The 18,694-nt window shown below is 45.3% G+C and overlaps 2 protein-coding genes across 2 annotated transcripts; both read left to right on the top strand.

Moving 5' to 3' along the window:
* The first annotated feature begins 1,647 nt into the window (after positions 1–1,647).
* Positions 1,648–3,310, top strand: LOC123078017 (germin-like protein 5-1). Its single transcript, XM_044500399.1, has 2 exons — positions 1,648–1,943; positions 2,540–3,310. Exons 1-2 carry the CDS (start codon positions 1,820–1,822, stop codon positions 3,076–3,078), a joined length of 663 nt encoding a protein of 220 aa, XP_044356334.1. The 5' UTR covers positions 1,648–1,819; the 3' UTR covers positions 3,079–3,310.
* Positions 3,311–11,150: 7,840 nt separating this feature from the next.
* LOC123074414 (expansin-A9) lies at positions 11,151–12,478 on the top strand. The gene is made up of 2 exons (XM_044497273.1): positions 11,151–11,563; positions 11,689–12,478. The coding sequence occupies exons 1-2, from the start codon at positions 11,428–11,430 to the stop codon at positions 12,318–12,320; spliced, it is 768 nt and encodes a 255-aa protein (XP_044353208.1). The 5' UTR covers positions 11,151–11,427; the 3' UTR covers positions 12,321–12,478.
* The last annotated feature ends 6,216 nt before the right edge of the window (positions 12,479–18,694 follow it).

Here is an 18,694-nt window from a genome sequence, read left to right as displayed (position 1 = left end):
TGTCTTGGGCCCAACTCCTAGTTCTCCTGTATAGTTGAGGTTGTGGCCCTATCCCGTACACCATATATACGTGCCTGGTGCACCGATCAATGCAATTGTGTTGCACAACCTATTCAAGTCTTCTACACCTACAATCATGCGTGCCCCTGCGAGTTTCTGCCGTTGGTGATATCAAGTTGGCTCACCCAAGCTTTGTCTGGGAGAGATCTCCTCACACTCCAGTTCTTCTTTGAGATGGCAAATGACCACTGTTTTCAGTCCACCCATTGCCTCGTGTATGAAACCGTAACTACCGGTTAAAGCGTTCCAAATTTTCATCCAGCGTGTGGATGCACTGTCCTATTGTATGGCCTTCTGTTGTGTTTTATCGGTGAAACATGAGTCTATCAAAGGCAGGTTTAGAAAGGGAGTTTCCAGTGAAGGAGGTAGGTAGGTGGAGGTTATCTCGCTGTCTCTAGTCTAGTCCCGTTGTGCTTTATCATAATGCTTTGCTTGCCATTCCATTTCTTGTTAGGTCCAGGATCCTATTTTCAAAAAGAAAGGTCCCAGATCTTTGTTGGTGATCAGATACTGAAATTCATTTTGACGCCAGGACATTCCTTTCCAACACCAAACGAGTCGGACAACCACAAACCCAGTCCCCTGGCTTGTGGCTTTATATACAGTGACAAATGTCTTGATTTGCTTTATAACATACTGATCTGATCAAGCAAGCAATGCTGCTTTGTGTCAGATCCGAAGAGTCCCCCTCCATGCAAACGATGGGCTTGCGGCGCATTTTGGTTAGCTGGGGAATCCTTTTCTTGCTTCTGAAATATTTCCACAGGAAAGCGTGAGCATCTTCTAGTAGGAGCGGAAACCTAGCTGGACAGAGCAGAAAAGTCAGACAAGTGACCATTCAGCTAACTGTGCTCACGATGTGTCCAACCATGCACCCAAGTGAAGTTCAGACTAACAAATGTCGAAATTCACACTTTTCTACAGCATGCGCTTGTGCTTGCACGCCGGTTCAAATCAAGAAAACAAGAATTTTTTTTGTTAATTGTTTCACATCCTCGTAGAAACACGACGATTTCGTCCGAGGACCGCTGCCGCTCAGACAAGGCTTGTTAATTCTAGTCACCAGCAGCGTAACGGGACCTTTTGATGCCCGACAGAGCCATGTAGCGTCATACTACTACTTAGCATGCTACTCCACGGTAAGCGCGCGATCGCCATCTCTCCTCATCTTTAACTAAAGTAAAACACATGATTATGTCCTCATAACATGCATCTTTTTTTCCTTTCCCGTGGCTTACCTACTGCCTGACTTGACATGCTTGCCGTGAGCCGAAACCCCGGAGGTCTTGGTTCACGGTCAAAGTACTCGCAGCTCACTTCAGGTTCCGTCACCAAACTAGCCCTTGTGAAGTTGTGAGAGAGACTTCCCATTAGCATCGTCGCGGCGTACGCACAGCGACGACGTAAGGGGCACATGAACGAACGTAGCTTTATGCATCGAGAAATGCTACTTAAATCTCGAAACGCAACGATCTGCATCGCATCGCAGTGACCAATCACCAACCCAAAATCTGCACACATCACCTCGTCCCTTTGCTTGAGCTTCAAGTAGGAATACTCCTGGTTGCTAGTTGCAGCGGCGCACAGGTCACCCGCCTCCTTAACCCGCACGGTCACACCAACTCTGCCGCCTCATCTCACTCCTTCCCCGCTATATAAGTACCAGCCCTGCTCGGCATCTCCGGCCAAACCAGACCAGCAGCGGCGGCAGCCATAGGAGCAAAGCAGACAATCGCAGCAGTGGAGTAGGGCGGGCACCATGATGATGGCCCGGGCTGGCTTCGCCCTGTTTCTTGCGGTGGCGGCGCTTGTCCTCGCGGTGCCGGCGCTTGCCGGCGACCCGGACTACCTCCAGGACATCTGCGTCGCCGACCTCAAATCAGGTAAGCGTAGCTCAAGATCTCCTGAATTCCTCTTCATATTGGATCGGTACCGTACTTCCGCTCTGCATTGAAGACCTACGGCTATACAGTTTTGTACTGTCTGACACCCTGACGTAGTACAACGTACAGTAGGATAGAATTCACGTTATTAGGTAACTTATAAGTAGTTATTGAAAAGGTAGTCAATGCTAAATCCAGTGCCAATTGATGGTTGGAGACAGTGCAATCGATATTACCGATGGGATGGATGGAAGTACACGTTTAGCATTCAAAATACTACTATATGATCATAGTCTTCCTTCCGAACAATTCAATAGTTTGCCCGTTTATAGTTTCATTCAAACGGTGATTCAATTTGAAACTGGTCCTCCTAATTTTGTATGAATACTGAATCAACTAGTATCATCATGCTTCAAGTTCACCTAAACTTCAGGTTCCATAATATAGAATCGGAGCAACTTTTTTCTTTACACAAACCATCATTCCGAACAACCAACTAGTAGTACGGACAATGCAAAAGATCGTGACCAGTATGGTCGTCCATGCGTGTCCAATGGCACATGTAAGATCCTCATGTAACCTGTTTGCACGCGCAGACCTCAAGGTGAACGGGTTCCCGTGCAAGGCGAACGCGACGGCGGACGACTTCTTCACCGGGGTCCTCGCCAAGCCCGGCGCCACCAACACCACGGCCGGCTCCGTCGTCACCGGAGCCAACGTGGAGAAGGTGCCGGGCCTCAACACCCTCGGCGTCTCCCTCTCCCGCATCGACTACGCCCCCGGCGGGCTCAACCCGCCGCACACCCACCCGCGCGCCACCGAGGTCGTCTTCGTCCTCTACGGCGAGCTCGACGTCGGCTTCATCACCACCGCAAACAAGCTCTTCGCCAAGACCATCTCCCAGGGCGACGTCTTCGCCTTCCCGCGCGGCCTCGTGCACTTCCAGAAGAACAATGCTGACAAGCCCGCCGCCGTCATCTCCGCCTTCAACAGCCAGCTCCCCGGCACGCAGTCCATCGCCATGACGCTCTTCGGGGCCTCCCCGGAGGTAACCGACGACGTGCTCGCCAAGGCCTTCCAGATCGGCACTGTGGAGGTTGACAAGATCAAGGCCAAGTTTGCCCCGAAGAAGTGAAGGACCGGAGCACGAATAAGATTCAGACTTTTGTAAAATACGTACAATTCTCAGTGGTTCGTTTATTGATTTGTTGGTCTTCCAATAACTGCGTTAAGCATGTCATACTAATGCAGTCGTGTCGTGCATTATTTGCGACCTGACTGGCGATCTGTGTAAGTGGACTGAAGAACGAGAAATTTGTACTGCTAAGTTGGACTGTTGGAGTACTGGAGGGGAGAATCTATATCTATCTACTAGGTGTTACCCCGCGCGTTGCAGCGGGAATTTCTTGTGATTTTTTTAGTAACATGTACATAGCAAAGAAGAGACAATATGAATCAATAATATGTAGACTTCATATAGAGGTGATGATAATTAATAATATCATAGATTCAATGTATAAGTGATTCAAATTTATTCAAAGTTGTATAGTAAAATTGTAGCAGTTTGTAGCATCAACCATATATGAACCATATTCTTAGCAGTATATATTTGATGTTGTTTGTGAGTGTCGTCTTCGTAGTCAACAGATGGTCCCCAAAGAATGTGTTAGCAGTGTGTTAAGACGTGGGCTCACATCTAAAAGTAAAAAATACTGGTTCTTTTGTGTTCTTCACCATTGCAGTTGCATCTTTGTATTCCTTCTGAGCTTCTCTAATTGAAACGACGAAAGAACATGGGATATCATTGTTTGAAGAATTAAGAGGAATGCTACAGAAGACATGTGTTGTCAATCAGGGTAAATGCATGAAGGTAAAAGGTGAAATAAAAATATATAGACGATGTCTTATGTCATTAAGAGTTTCTTTTTAGATGAGAAAGGGACCAACGCATTTCTTGATTTCCATTGCTACATTTAGCGAATGCCTAATACAAAACAAAATTGAGAATCACTATGAAAACTATTGCTAAAATTATCCCTGAAGTGCTATTGCTAAGATCATCACATCATTAAACATCAGAAGTGCAGAAGGTTAAAAAAAAGTAAAGAAATTCTATTAGTGAAGTGCTCATTAGAACGGACAAAAAGGCAACTGCTTATGGGCCATAAATTTAATTAAACATGTTAATATTTGCTAGCCCTTGCCTCTGGTTTCAGTTCGCACGATGCAATGTGTGTCATGCAGCTGCTACTTGGAGAAGGAAAAATATAAGCAAGTAGGGGAATATGAAATGAGATAATAAAGTAGTACAACAGAAACTGAATCTTGTGGTTATATGTGGATTTCTCACCGGCTGGATCCTAATTTTGTCCGTGAACATAAGCATCGGTCATAGTTTCTGCCGACCTGCAAGAATGAACCCATAACTAAACCAATCAATAACAGTGTTTGCAGCAAACAACCAAGGACGTAAAATGCTTCGTGCCAAGAAGAAACGCCACATCAAAAAATCGTGTGATCCCCTATACCCAAGTTGTCATCACATCGAAGCGGGAGGGATCAAATAAATTATATTTGGAAGGAGATCGTATGTACAAATCAGATGGACTGTGGCGCTCACCATGATTCACTTTCACCTTTTGACTCTTGGAGATGGCCGTTGAAGAGCACAGGGAGAGCAGCTTCTCTGCTTTTGGGTCTGTAACCTATGAGCGAGTTCGCAATCAGATGGCGTGCAGCGGAATCTTAGCGACGGCGGCAACAGAGCCATTGGAGGATAGAGAGAATGGAGACGGGTTTGGATTGGCTGGGATGGTATGCGTTGGTGGAGGAGACCATGAGTCGGAGAAGACACAGTGTGTTGTGGAGATTAATAGAACGGGATTTAGTGTAGAAGACGTAGACGATGAGAGAAATCAACCGATTTTACTGAGAAGCCGATGAGACGGATCTAGAGAAGATGATAGGGCTGCGGCGCATAACACGGTCTTATTTTTTTCTTTGGGTGAGAGAAGCTTTTCGATCTCCTTCCGGTTCCTCGCATCTGCACCAAAGTATCCAGCTTTCTTTTAGGCAACCGAAGTAGCCAATTATAGAGCCCATACCTGGTACGTGCAAAGAGGCTTCCTCCCACCTGGATCAAAAGCACCCAACCATCTAGCCCACAATCTGGCTGCACCAGCCCAAGTCAGAAATCAAAGCGTACGTCTACAGCCCAGCTAAAACAAATCGAGACCCGGAGGAAGGCAGCGAGCGGGCCGCTGGAAAAGAACGAACCGGTAAGTTTCACTTAGCGGTGGCACTACTTAGTAATTTCATGAACTTTCCATCAGACGGTTGTAGATTCCCGAGCTGTACTGCATCAACGGCTATAGCAATTCGAGTGACGTGGCCTCATGAGAAGGCAGGAAAATCATCTAGTGGGGTGCTCCATTTAGATATAGAAGATATCAATATCTATACTCTATATACTACTAATAATAATAAAAATATGTATTCTAGTCCGTCATGCTATTTTATAGAAAAACCCCTGATGTTTCTGATATTAAACCCGCATTACATATTAAATGTTTTTTAAAATACTCATATCTTCTAAACCGTAACTCCAAATTTAACATGTTATATATGGAATTAGATTAGAAAGATATATAGAATCTGAATATGAAGTTATTTTACCTGTTAACCATTTAAAAAAAATACTATCTAGGGTGCAATCTCAATCAACAGTTCATTATCTGTCTTTCTTTCATATCGGTACTGATCCGGATTGTGGATGAACATCTCAGTAAAATCAGGATTGAAGACGAAATTGAAGATCACTTGCTCATTTCTTTGTACGTATTAAATCTACATGCAAGCGGTGTTTAAATAGAAGACATGTGGAATCTTAAACTTGTGCTTTTGTAGGCAAAGACCTTCTTTTTTTGGGCCGCAGCTACAAATATTCAGATTATAGACTATTTTTTGTAAATTAAGAGCGTGTGATATTTTTTTTCTCCCGTTGTAATGCACGGGCCCTTTTCCTAGTATAATATAAGCATAGTTCAAGTTCTTTTTTTTCAGAAACCCCCTCCTGTTTTCGGAAGTTTCCAAAAGTTTTCCGACTGACTTTTTTCTTTTATGTGTTGTTGGTTTTTCGGTTTCATTCGGTTTTTGTCCGGCTTTCTCTTTTTGTTTTATTTTTATTTTAATCTTCTTTTTATTTTTCCTTTTTCCTTTTTTGTCAAAGGAAAACGCCTGGCTTCAAGCGGCGGATCGCACGCGAGCGTCCACCGGCTTGTCCGTTCGACGTGTGTCCTACCCGAGTGCTTCCTTCTTTTTCTTTTTTTCAGTCAACGTTACCGTTGATCGCTACTCACTATTTGTTACAATAATTCTGCAGCAAGGTCTGTGTTGCAAAAAATATGACAAGACCTTTGTTGCAGAAAAATTAAATTGCAATGAGACCTTTATTGTAAAAAATATGAATTGCAACAAGACTCGTGCTGCAAAAAAACTGTAACAAGACCTGTGTTCCAAAAAAATATAAACAACTTGATATATGAGGTAAAAATTTCCGCAACAGGACCCGTGTTGCGGAAATTTATTGCAACACAACATGTGTTGCAATGATAGAAAGTCACGCTCGGTCGCTCGATCCACCTCATCGGATGGCTCGCGAGGCAGCGATAGGCCGACGCGTAGTAGCACCCTTTCTCAAACGCGTGATTTTTTTCAAATTTGAATATTTTTTGAAATTTTGTGAACTTTTTCAAATTTCGTGAACTTATTTCCAAATTATGATTTTTTTTAAGATCATGAACTTTTTCCCCTTTTTTTGAACTTTTCCAAGTCTTTGACTTTTATCGTGAACTTTTTTCAATTTTGAGATTTTTCCTAAATCTCATGATTTTTTTCAAATTTATGTTTTTATCATATAATTCTTTTGGAATTTTTGTGAACTTTCTTGAATATATGAGTTTATTTGAATTCGTGAACTTTTTGAAGAAAAATTGCAAACTTTTTCAAATGAACTTTTTTCAAAAGATCAATGGCCGAGTCAAAGGTCACTGGATCAAGTCAAGTCAACGTATCAAAACAAGTCCTTGGGAAAAAAATAGTAGAGCAACCCGAGTGAGTGACCATCTCGCGTTTATGGGCTGGTCCACAAGGCGCTGCTGTGGGCGCCAGTTGGCTTCCGTGGCGCCAAAGACGCTGAATAAGAGGTATGAGAGGTCAGAATAGCACCCATCATCTTCCACTAGTTTCATCTCTCTCGGCAATGAGTAACACTGATCTTTATCGGGTTTGTCAGATGTGATGTAACCCAGTAGACCTTTTCTAGCAGTCTCGAGAGATTGTGGGAGTTGGCTCTTGAACAAAGAAGGGTGCTCCACCTCATCGACTTGGCAAACATCTAGGATTTGAGGCATATAGGACAACACAACCTCCCTAACAGACACAGTATCAGATGTGTGTGAACCATGCCCCTATCCAGATCTAGACCTGGATCTCCTGTTTTATCTAGTATCCTCATGCATATATTAGGTATCCTTCACAGAAGCGGTTTCCATGCCACTTTGTCTGATAGGATCTTCTGGTTTCTCCACACCTTCCTCTTCATCTTGATCTGTGGGCACCTCCACTTCTATTGCGAATTTATAGAATTTGCCGGTAATGCCAAATGTTCTTTCCTCAAGGATCTTGCTAATATCTTTGCAGTAGATTTTGACCCTAATTGTCTCATAGAAGGTTTGTAAACAATGTTTCCAATCAACCTCTAAAAGAATACCACAAACAGATGTTACTTGATCAAGGATAGACCATTCACACTATTTGGGATTCATCTTCTTTATCCTAATCCAGACCTCCTGCTGGGTAGGAATAGATTAAATCTCACCATTCCATACTTCCATATTAACTATTATCTTTACTAGCCCAAAGCAAAGATAAACAACCACCTATTCAACCAGAATTTCAGGTAGGAACTTTACCAAATAAGTCCAGCCATCTAAAGCATGGACTTGTAATAGGCCAATTGGTCTTATAAATGTTAGCAAACTCCTGGGCCAAATCCTATTTACTGATTTCATCTGACTCAAGGAACAATATTCCTACATTCTTCAAGATTACAACATGTCGGGAGTTGACATCAGGCAATTCGAGATGGTAGTATCCTAGCCCTGGAGCAACCCTACCAAAGTACCTTGCCGCCAGGTATGGTTTTTTCATAACTGGACAATTCTCAATTTGATGGGTAACCATTTTGCAGATGAAGAAGCATTTCACCTTGGGACACTTGTCTTGCTGGTGGTTTGGTTCTCCACAGCTAAAGTAGATCACATAAGCCATCAGACCCTGCACATTTCTTACTAATAGGTGCCCCTTTGGGTTCTTGCTTCTTTTTTTGTTGTTGCCTATTGCCTTAATCCTTTTGGTTTCCTTGGATAGATACCTCATCTCCTAATCCCTAAGTATTATTTCTCACCCACCACCTCGGGCATCACAACCCTTTGTTTGACCACGGGCTGGTGACCCATAGGAGGGGCCGTTGAACCAGGGTGGAGGCATACCTTCCCACTACTACCGCGGCTGGGGAAAAGGACCCGGAACTGACCAACAAATGCCATTGTGTGGCTGAACAAGGAAACCAAAACCATACGCAAAGGGTTTGGAGCTTGATGCATGGGGGGCCTGAGTCTTGCCATTGTTGGTGTTGCGAGTGTCCACCACCATCTCCACGGTTATTTTTGTTCCCCTTCTTCACTCTACCTCTGCCTGAATATGCCATCGCTTTAAGTGCTTCCTCTGCACCTCGCTCCGAGGTGACGTCGTTAGGGGGTGGGGTAGGAGGGGTGGGGTAGGAGGGGTTTGGTAGGAGAAGCGAGGATGGGGGCTGGCACTGCTCAACCCTAGCTTTATCAAAGCTGCTCTCAACAAACGAGGTCCAAAGATGACCGTGAAACTCGTTGACAACATCATCAGCTTGGAACACGACGCCTCTTTTTTTCAAACCGTGAATCCACCAAACTCACCACCTTTGCAAGAAACAAAATCCGTCGGAATCATCAAGGATCAGCAGCAGCAGGGGCTCTGGTTCAAACGCAACATCCATAGCAGAAGATGCGGCCTATACCCCGAGTTTCACGCAACACATAGCCTGAGGAGGAGCGAATCCATCAGCCCTTGCCATGGAGGTGTCGCTGCGCCCATTGTTGATGAGCACATTAATTGACTCCGTTCCTCACCAATGAGTATATGGCTTGTCATCAACATGTTTGTTTTCCCACAAGAAGAGGTTGACGAAGAAGCAAAAGTTTCAGACTTGCTTTTTCTAAGTTGCATTCGTTTATCTGCTTGTGATTCACAACTAAGAATGTGATTGTACCTTCTTGGCTATTTCCGTACGTCAGTGACCTACATAATCCATTAGGTGGTTTAACTTTTTTTCCAAAAAAGAAATATAAGAAAAAAAATGAAAAAAACAAGTTGGTGCGGGTGACACTATATTTAGTTGGCGTAAGTTCGCTCGGGGTGATGGAAATTGCGAACGTATTTCATGGCAAGTTTAGTTGTAGGGTGTGGCAGTTTCTTTAGATAAGCATGACAATTCCGCGGTAGAGAAGACAACTTTTTTTAAAAAAAACTGCCATAATTTGATCTTGATCAAATGGCTACTAGTGCGTTTGCTAGGAGATCCTTCCCAGCGGACGTTCTCCACTTATCATTACCGTATATATATTAGGCGATGGGCTCACTAGGGGACATGGCAATGCCCACGGTGCCCCCACCACCCTCGTTGGACCCTAGTCAGCTGTCGTTGTCTGTGGACGATGGGGTGACTGGGGCAGGTGTGTTGGCACCTAATTCCGATGCTCTCTTTGCGAAAGAGCTTTGCGATTTGCTCCCCAAATTGAAGGCGGCTAGTCCTGGACTAGGCAAGGCGATTGCTTGCCCCTTGACAGGGAAGGCTACTAGGTTGGAAAATCAACAAGGTGGAGAAGTCTCTCAGGAGCAAAGTGAACAAGAGTGGCGTCATACGGAAGGCGTCGGCGACTACTTAATGGATTTTTCTCGGTCTCTTGGATTGTCCTCGTGGTTTGGCTTGTCTCCATGTGTTTGGTGGTATTCCTTGTGTGTGATCGAGGTGTTCTTGCTGAGCACGGGAATTTGTGGTTGCTACATGTTCGGAATGGTTGTCAGATTGACCGTGTAGTCATGGAGTTTCATGCTTTGTGAATAATCCGCATGTGGCATGTTTGTATTGGTTTTAACCTGGTTTCCCGTTAATTAACTAGACAATTCTTTTCTTCTTAATTAATCGATCTGGCAAACCTTTTGTTTCCATTTCATTAAAAAGTCACCCCGATGATCTCGATTGAAGATGATGATGACTCTTATCTGTAAACATAGATCACATAATGACGCTGGCTATCATCTTTCTGTGTTCAGCTCCAATCATATCACTGCATAGATGATTTCCGCAGCGGATGGCAGTTGAATTAAACGGTTCAAGTCAGAATGTTCAGGGATCATACAAGAATCCATATCTTCATCAAATGATTGAGGTAAACGTCTTCCAGCCCGCTTGCTGGTCACTTGTGAGGTTACGGGGCAAAACTCCGAAGAAATTAGTGAGTGAATCGGAGGAACTTTTCGTTTGCACTTGCGTCGCGTCTGAGCTACTCGATTAATTGTTAAGCGAACATAAGAGCATATTGCCCATCGTAAGTTCAGACACGACGCGGCAGACTTAGCTTCCTCATTGCTTGCCGAGAATAGCCGATCTCGTACGAATATACGAAGATCTTTCTGTATATAGAACGCTATCCATTTTTGCAATGGTTGTAGAAGAAATTCTGCAAACACTGAATTTATTCCAGCAAAGAACTCTCCTTTCTCAAGAGTAATCTGTTGTCCCCGGCAGGCGTGTTTTTTCCTCCATTATTTTCACTCAGGTACTCGATGTAACTCCGGAATCTGCCAGGACCAATCGGCTACATAAAAATGACAGGCGTCACGGACTAGCCGAATTTTACGATATGGAGAATGCACGAGCGCTTTCGTGATCACAAACATATCACAAGAATTGAAACTCGCTTCCAAGGAACAACTACATGGATTAATAATGCCCCATCCCAGATATTCACCATCCTCTATGCTAATATATTTTCGGAAACCATCTTGGATTATTAGTCACCAGCTGCTAGGTGCATAATGCGTCTGTGTGATCTGCCATGCCATGCATGACCCACGATTAATCCAATAAACAAAGAGATGAAGCCACATGCACTCTACGTACTACATATGCATGATCAGTGATCCTCGTCAACCATGCATGATCTGTGATCTTCGTCAACCATCGTCCGTTGGCGCGAGGGACGGAAACAGAGCTCCCATCAGCTCGCCGGCCGTCGCCCATATAAGCATCATGGAACACACGCTAGGCTTCAGTATGCAACAGAGCTGAAGTTTAATCAGAGAAGCAGAGTTGGTCCTTGCGAACATGGAGAATCATCTCGCGATCCTGGCGTTGTTCCTGGGCTTGTGCATGTCACAGCTCGGGGGTTCGGCGGCCCAGCAGTACTGGACGCCGGCCAACGCGACGTTTTATGGCGGCGGCGACGCGTCCGGCACAATGGGTACGTAACCGTTTCCTGATACTCGAGTTTTGCTGCAAATTAAGTAAAGGTTATCACTTATCAACCTATGCCGAGGATTTGCGTCGGGGGACGATTTCTTAGATATCTGCTTCTTGCATATGCAGGTGGATCGTGCGGTTACGGCAACCTGTACGACGCCGGGTACGGGACCAGCTCGACGGCGCTGAGCACGACGCTGTACGGCGACGGCAAGTCGTGCGGCGCGTGCTACGTCATCACCTGCGACGCCTACCACACGCAGTCGTGCAAGCCGGGGACGTCCATCACCGTCACGGCCACCAACTTCTGCCCGCCCAACTGGTCGCAGCCAAGCGACAACGGCGGCTGGTGCAACCCGCCGCGGCAGCACTTCGACATGTCCCAGCCCGCCTGGGAGACCATCGCCGACTACCAGGCCGGCTTCGTGCCCATCAAGTACGCCAGGACGGCGTGCCCGCGGAGGAACGGCGGCATCCGCTTCTCCATCACCGGCCATGACTACTTCGATCTGGTCCTCATCAGCAACGTCGGCGGAAGCGGCGCCGTGTCGGCGGCGTGGGTGAAGGGCTCCAACACGGACTGGCTGCCCATGAGCCGCAACTGGGGCTCTAACTGGCAGAGCAACGGCTACCTCACCGGCCAGAGCCTGTCGTTCCAGGTGCAGACGGACGACGGCAGGTCCGTCACGGCGTACAACGTGGCGCCGGCATACTGGAAGTTCGGCGACACTTACACGTCTTCCGTCAACTTCTACTAGCCGAGCATATGCGCGCTAGCCTTGTACACTAGTCCAGACATCTGCCGTCGCTAGTGCACGTCCACATATTGTTTGTAGCTTGTAAGTTATTTTTTATGTGAATTTAATTTTAAAATTTTACAAATTACACACACCGTCAATACATCTCTTATTCTTTCTCTTTTCTTCACATCAACCAAATTCTTATGTGATATCCGCATCACTTACAAATAGCTGATGTGGCCTTGAAACACACCAGGGCGATGTCTCATCCCACACAAACTTTCAACCACCGCCACACCACCTTAGGCACCTCCTCTCTCCTCAACATCCGCTCCCCTCGCTCATCCCAGCATAGATGCTAAGAGGAAACAGATGGTGGAGGAAACAAAGTTGAATCTGGCAAAGGATATCTACAGATGATAGGGGTCCTCCAGATCGAGGGTGCGACGAGATTGGGGCGGCATGGGCCAACCCCTACATCTCAATCCAGCCAGTTGCGACTCGAAGAGATGCGCTGACGGGAAGTGCATATCCAGGAGGATCTGGAGGAGGAGAGGTGGGCGCACCGTGCACAATTCACGCTGCAACCCGAGCTTGTTTGCTGCTACCCTCTTGCCCCATGGGTGGAGATCACAACGAGGGAAGTGGATGCGATTATGCAGCTGCGGAAATGGGTCTGAATGGGTCACGAAGCAGATCAACATGTAGAACTCAGTGTTGACTTGTGTGGCTAGAAATGTAGGAGAGGACCGACATTGCAGCAGCAGTTCACGAGAGGTTCTGTTGGCATCAGGTGGCCGAGATATGGATAGACTACATTCTTTGAAGACGAAGTGCAATATCCAGGAACTGAGGTCTCTGCTCGTCCCGCCACCTTCACAAATCATGCAGATGATTGGGGTCGTGGGGTTGCTGGATTCTGGAGAAGCTACTGCGTATTCGGGTGGTGGGAAGCCGAGGAACTACCTCACAAGCTGTTGCGACGCCCCGACCGCCGATGAATGGTGTCTTTGACCATGGCACGACGAACATTGTAGTGGTTGATTCTAATGGTCAAATAAGCTATGATGGTGTCAAACCTCAAAAATATTGGTGCCTGCATTGCCATGGTGAGCCCTCGTCACTTTCAGCTCTCATTGAGCGAATTCACGGCTCTATATCGCTCATTTTGACCAGCTACGTACAATGTCCATTAATGGTGTGACTGAAGGAAATATGCCCTAGAGGCAATAATAAAGTTATTATTTATTTCCTTATATCATGATAAATGTTTATTATTCATGCTAGAATTGTATGAACTGGAAACTTGATACATGTGTGAATACATAGACAAACAGAGTGTCACTAGTATGCCTCTACTTGACTAGCTCGTTGATCAAAGATGGTTATGTTTCTTAGCCATAGACATGAGTTGTCATTTGATTAACGGGATCACATCATTAGGAGAATGATGTGATTGACTTGACCCATTCCGTTAGCTTAGCACTCGATCGTTTAGTATGTTGCTATTGCTTTCTTCATGACTTATACATGTTCCTATGACTATGAGATTATGCAACTCCCGTTTACCGGAGGAACACTTTGTGTGCTACCAAACGTCACAACGTAACTGGGTGATTATAAAGGTGCTCTACAGGTGCTTCCAAAGGTACTTGTTGGGTTGGCGTATTTCAAGATTAGGATTTGTCACTCCGATTGTCGGAGAGGTATCTCTCGGCCCACTCAGTAATGCACATCACTATAAGCCTTGTAAGCATTGTAACTAATGAGTTAGTTGCGGGATGATGTATTACGGAACGAGTAAAGAGACTTGCCGGTAACGAGATTGAACTAGGTATCGAGATACCGACGATCGAATCTCGGGCAAGTAACATACCGATGACAAAGGGAACAACGTATGTTGTTATGCGGTTTGACCGATAAAGATCTTCATAGAATATGTGGGAGCCAATATGAGCATCCAGGTTCCGCTATTGGTTATTGACCGGAGAGGTGTCTCGGTCATGTCTACATAGTTCTCGAACCCGTAGGGTCCGCACGCTTAATGTTACGACGACGGTTATATTATGAGTTTATGTGTTTTGATGTACCGAAGGAGTTCGAAGTCCCGGATGAGATCGGGGACATGACGAGGAGTCTCGAAATGGTCGAGACGTAAAGATCGATATATTGGACGACTATATTCGGACATCGGAAAGGTTCCGAGTGATTCGGGTATTTTTCGGAGTACCGGAGAGTTACGGGAATTCGTATTGGGCCTTAATGAGCCATACGGGAAAGGAGAGAAAGGCCCCAAAGGGTGGCTGCACCCCTCCCCATGAACTAGTCCGAATTGGACTAGGGAGGGGGGGCGCCCCCTTCCTTCGTTCTCCTTCTCCCTTCCCTTTTCCTACGCCAACAAGGAAAGGAGGAGTCCTACTCTCCCCTTTGGCGCGCCCTCCTCCTTGGCCGACGGCCTCCCCCTTGCTCCTTTATATACAGGGGCAGGGGGGCACCCCATAGACACAACAATTGATCATTGATCTCTTAGCCGTGTGCGGTGCCCCCTTCCACCATATTACACCTCGATAATATCGTAGCGGTGCTTAGGCGAAGCCCTGCGTCGGTAGAACATCATCATTGTCACCACGCCGTCGTGCTGACGAAACTCTCACTCAACACTCGGCTGGATTGGAGTTCGAGGGACGTCATCGAGCTGAACGTGTGCTGAACTCCGAGTTGCCGTACGTTCGGTACTTGATCGGTCGGATCGTGAAGACGTACGACTACATCAACCGCGTTGTGTTAACGCTTCCGCTTTCGGTCTACGAGGGTACGTGGACAACACTCTCCCCTCTCGTTGCTATGCATCACCATGATCTTGCGTGTGCGTAGGAATTTTTTTGAAATTACTACGTTCCCCAACAGTGGCATCCGAGCCTGGTTTTATGCGTTGATGTTATATGCACGAGTAGAACACAAGTGAGTTGTGGGCGATATAAGTCATACTGCTTACCAGCATGTCATATTTTGGTTCAGCGGTATTGTGAGATGAAGCGGCCCGGACCGACATTATGCGTACGCTTACACGAGACTGGTTTCACCGTTGCGAGCACTCGTTGCTTAAAGGTGACTGGCGGGTGTCTGTCTCTCTCACTTTAGTTGAACCGAGTGTGGTACGCCCGGTCCTTGCGAAGGTTAAAACAGCACCAACTTGACAAACTATCGTTGTGGTTTTGATGCGTAGGTAAAAACGGTTCTGGCTAAGCCCGTAGCAGCCACGTAAAACTTGCAACAACAAACTAGAGGACGTCTAACTTGTTTTTGCAGGGCATGATGTGATGTGATATGGTCAAGACATGATGCTATATTTTATTGTATGAGATGATCATGTTTTGTAACCGAGTTATCGGCAACTGGCAGGAGCCATATGGTTGTCGCTTTATTGTATGCAATGCAATCGCCCTGTAATGCTTTACTTTATCACTAAGCGGTAGCGATAGTTGTAGAAGCATAAGATTGGCGAGACGACAACGATGCTACGATGGAGATCAAGGTGTCGCGCCGGTGATGATGGTGATCATGACGGTGCTTCGGAGATGGAGATCACAAGCACAAGATGATGATGGCCATATCATATCACTTATATTGATTGCATGTGATGTTTATCTTTTATGCATCTTATCTTGCTTTGATTGACGGTAGCATTATAAGATGATCTCTCATTAAAATCTCAAGATAAAAGTGTTCTCCTTGAGTATGCACCGTTGCAAAAGTTCTTCGTGCTGAGACACCACGTGATGATCGGGTGTGATAGGCTCTACGTTCAAATACAACGGGTGCAAAACAGTTGCACACGCGGAATACTCAGGTTAAACTTGACGAGCCTAGCATATACAGATATGGCCTCGGAACACAGAGACCGAAAGGTCGAGCGTGAATCATATAGTAGATATGATCAACATAGTGATGTTCACCATTGAAACTACTCCATCTCACGTGTTAATCGGACATGGTTTAGTTGCTTTGGATCACGTGATCACTTAGAGGATTAGAGGGATGTCTATCTAAGTGGGAGTTCTTAAGTAATATGATTAATTGAACTTCAATTTATCATGAACTTAGTCCTGTTAGTATTTTGCAAATTATGTTGTAGATCAATAGCTCGCGTTGTTGCTTCCCTGTGTTTATTTTTTGATATGTTCCTAGAGAAAAATTATGTTGAAAGATGTTAGTAGCAAAGATGTGGATTGGATCCGTGATCTAAGGATTATCCTCATTGCTGCACAGAAGAATTATGTCCTTGATGCACCGCTAGGTGACAGACCTATTGCAGGAGCAGATGCAAACGTTATGAACATTTGGCTAGCTCAATATGATGACTACTTGATAGTTTAGTGCACCATGCTTAACGGCTTAGAATCGGGACTTCAAAGACATTTTGAACGTCATGGACCATATGAGATGTTCCAGGAGTTGAAGTTAATATTTCAAGCAAATACCCGAGTTGAGAGATATGAAGTCTCCAACAAGTTCTATAGCTAAAAGATGGAGGAGAATAGCTCAAGCAGTGAGCATGTGCTCAGATTGTCTGGGTACTACAATCGCTTGAATCAAGTGGGAGTTAATCTTCCAGATAAAATATTGATTGACAGAATTATGTAGTCACCATCACCAAATTAGTAGAACTTCGTGATGAACTATAGTATGCAAGGGATGACGAAAGTAATTCCCGAGCTCTTCGTGATGCTGAAATCGACGAAGGTAGAAATTAAGAAAAACATCAGGTGTTGATGGTTGACGAGACAACTAGTTTCAAGAAAAGGGAAAAGGGAAGAAGGGGAACTTCAAGAAGAACGGCAAGCAAGTTGCTGCTCAAGTGAAGAAGCCTAAGTCGGGTCCTAAGCCTGAGACTAAGTGCTTCTACAGCAAAGGGACTGGTCAATGGAAGCGGAACTACCCCAACTATTTGGTGGATAAGAAGGATGGCAAGGTGAACAAAGGTATATTGGATATACATGTTATTGATGTGTACTTTACTAGTGTTTATAGCAACCCCTCGGTATTTGATACTGGTTCAGTTGCTAAGAGTAGTAACTCGAAACGGGAGTTGCAGAATAAACAGAGACTAGTAAAAGGCAAGGTGACGATGTGTGTTGGAAGTAGTTCCAAGATTGATATGATCATCATCGCACACTCCCTATACTTTCGGGATTACTGTTAAAACTAAATAAGTGTTATTTGGTGTTTGCGTTGAGCATGAATATGATTTGATCATGTTTGTTGCAATAAGGTTATTCATTTAAATTAGAGAATAATTGTTGTTCTGTTTACATGAATAAAACCTTCTATGGTCATACACCTAATAAAATGGTTTGTTGGATCTCGATCGTAGTGATACACATATTCATAATAATGAAGCCAAAAGATGCAAAGTTAATAATGATAGTGCAACTTATTTGTGGCACTGCCGTTTAGGTCATATTGGTGTAAAGCGCATGAAGAAACTCCATACTGATGGGATTTTGGAATCACTTGATGCTTGCGAACCATGCCTCATGGGCAAGATGACTAAAACGCCGTTCTCTGGAACTATGAAGAGAGCAACAGATTTGTTGGAAATCATACATACAGATGTATGTGGTCCGATGAATATTGAGGCTCGTAGCAGGTATCATTATTTTCTGACCTTCACAGATGATTTAAGCAGATATGGGTATATCTACTTAATGAAACAGAAGTCTGAAACATTTGAAAAGTTCATATAATTTCAGAGTGAAGCGGAAAATCATCGTAACAAGAAAATAAAGTTTCTACGATCTGATCGTGGAGAAGAGTATTTGAGTTACGAGTTTGGCCTTCAGTTAAAACAATGTGAAATAGTTTTCACTACTCACGCCACCTGGAATACCACGGTGTAATGGTATGTCCGAACATCGTAACCGTACTTTATTAGATATGGTGCGATATATCACTACTGGAATCAGCTAATTTGCCATCTGTCAGCTCTTTGCCGTCTGCTAGCTGACGGCAAAGAAGCTCTTTGCCATCAGCTACCCAAAAGCAGACGGCAAAGAAACGGCAGACGGCAAAGAAGCTCTTTGCCATCTGCGAGCTCTTTGCCGTCTGCCAGCAGACGGCAAAGAATCTTTGTCGTCCGCTGGCAGACGGCAAAGAGTGAGGTGGCCCCCACCCCTCGCCCGTTTGGGAAAATCTTAACGGCCCACCTCTTTGCCGTCTGCTAGCAGACGACAAAGAGGCAAAAAGGCGGACGGCAAAGAGGGCACTACCTAACGGCCCGTACCCCCCGCCCGTTACTCAGTTTCTCCTCGCCGTTCTCTCCTCCCACCCCGCCGCCGCGCCGCCGCCCCCACCACTCGCCGCCGCCCCGGGGCCCCGCCGCCCCACCGCCC

This window comes from Triticum aestivum, chromosome 3D, assembly GCF_018294505.1.
Source record: "Triticum aestivum cultivar Chinese Spring chromosome 3D, IWGSC CS RefSeq v2.1, whole genome shotgun sequence".
Classification (NCBI taxonomy): domain Eukaryota; kingdom Viridiplantae; phylum Streptophyta; class Magnoliopsida; order Poales; family Poaceae; genus Triticum; species Triticum aestivum.
This window is presented reverse-complemented; position numbering and strand designations above follow the sequence as displayed.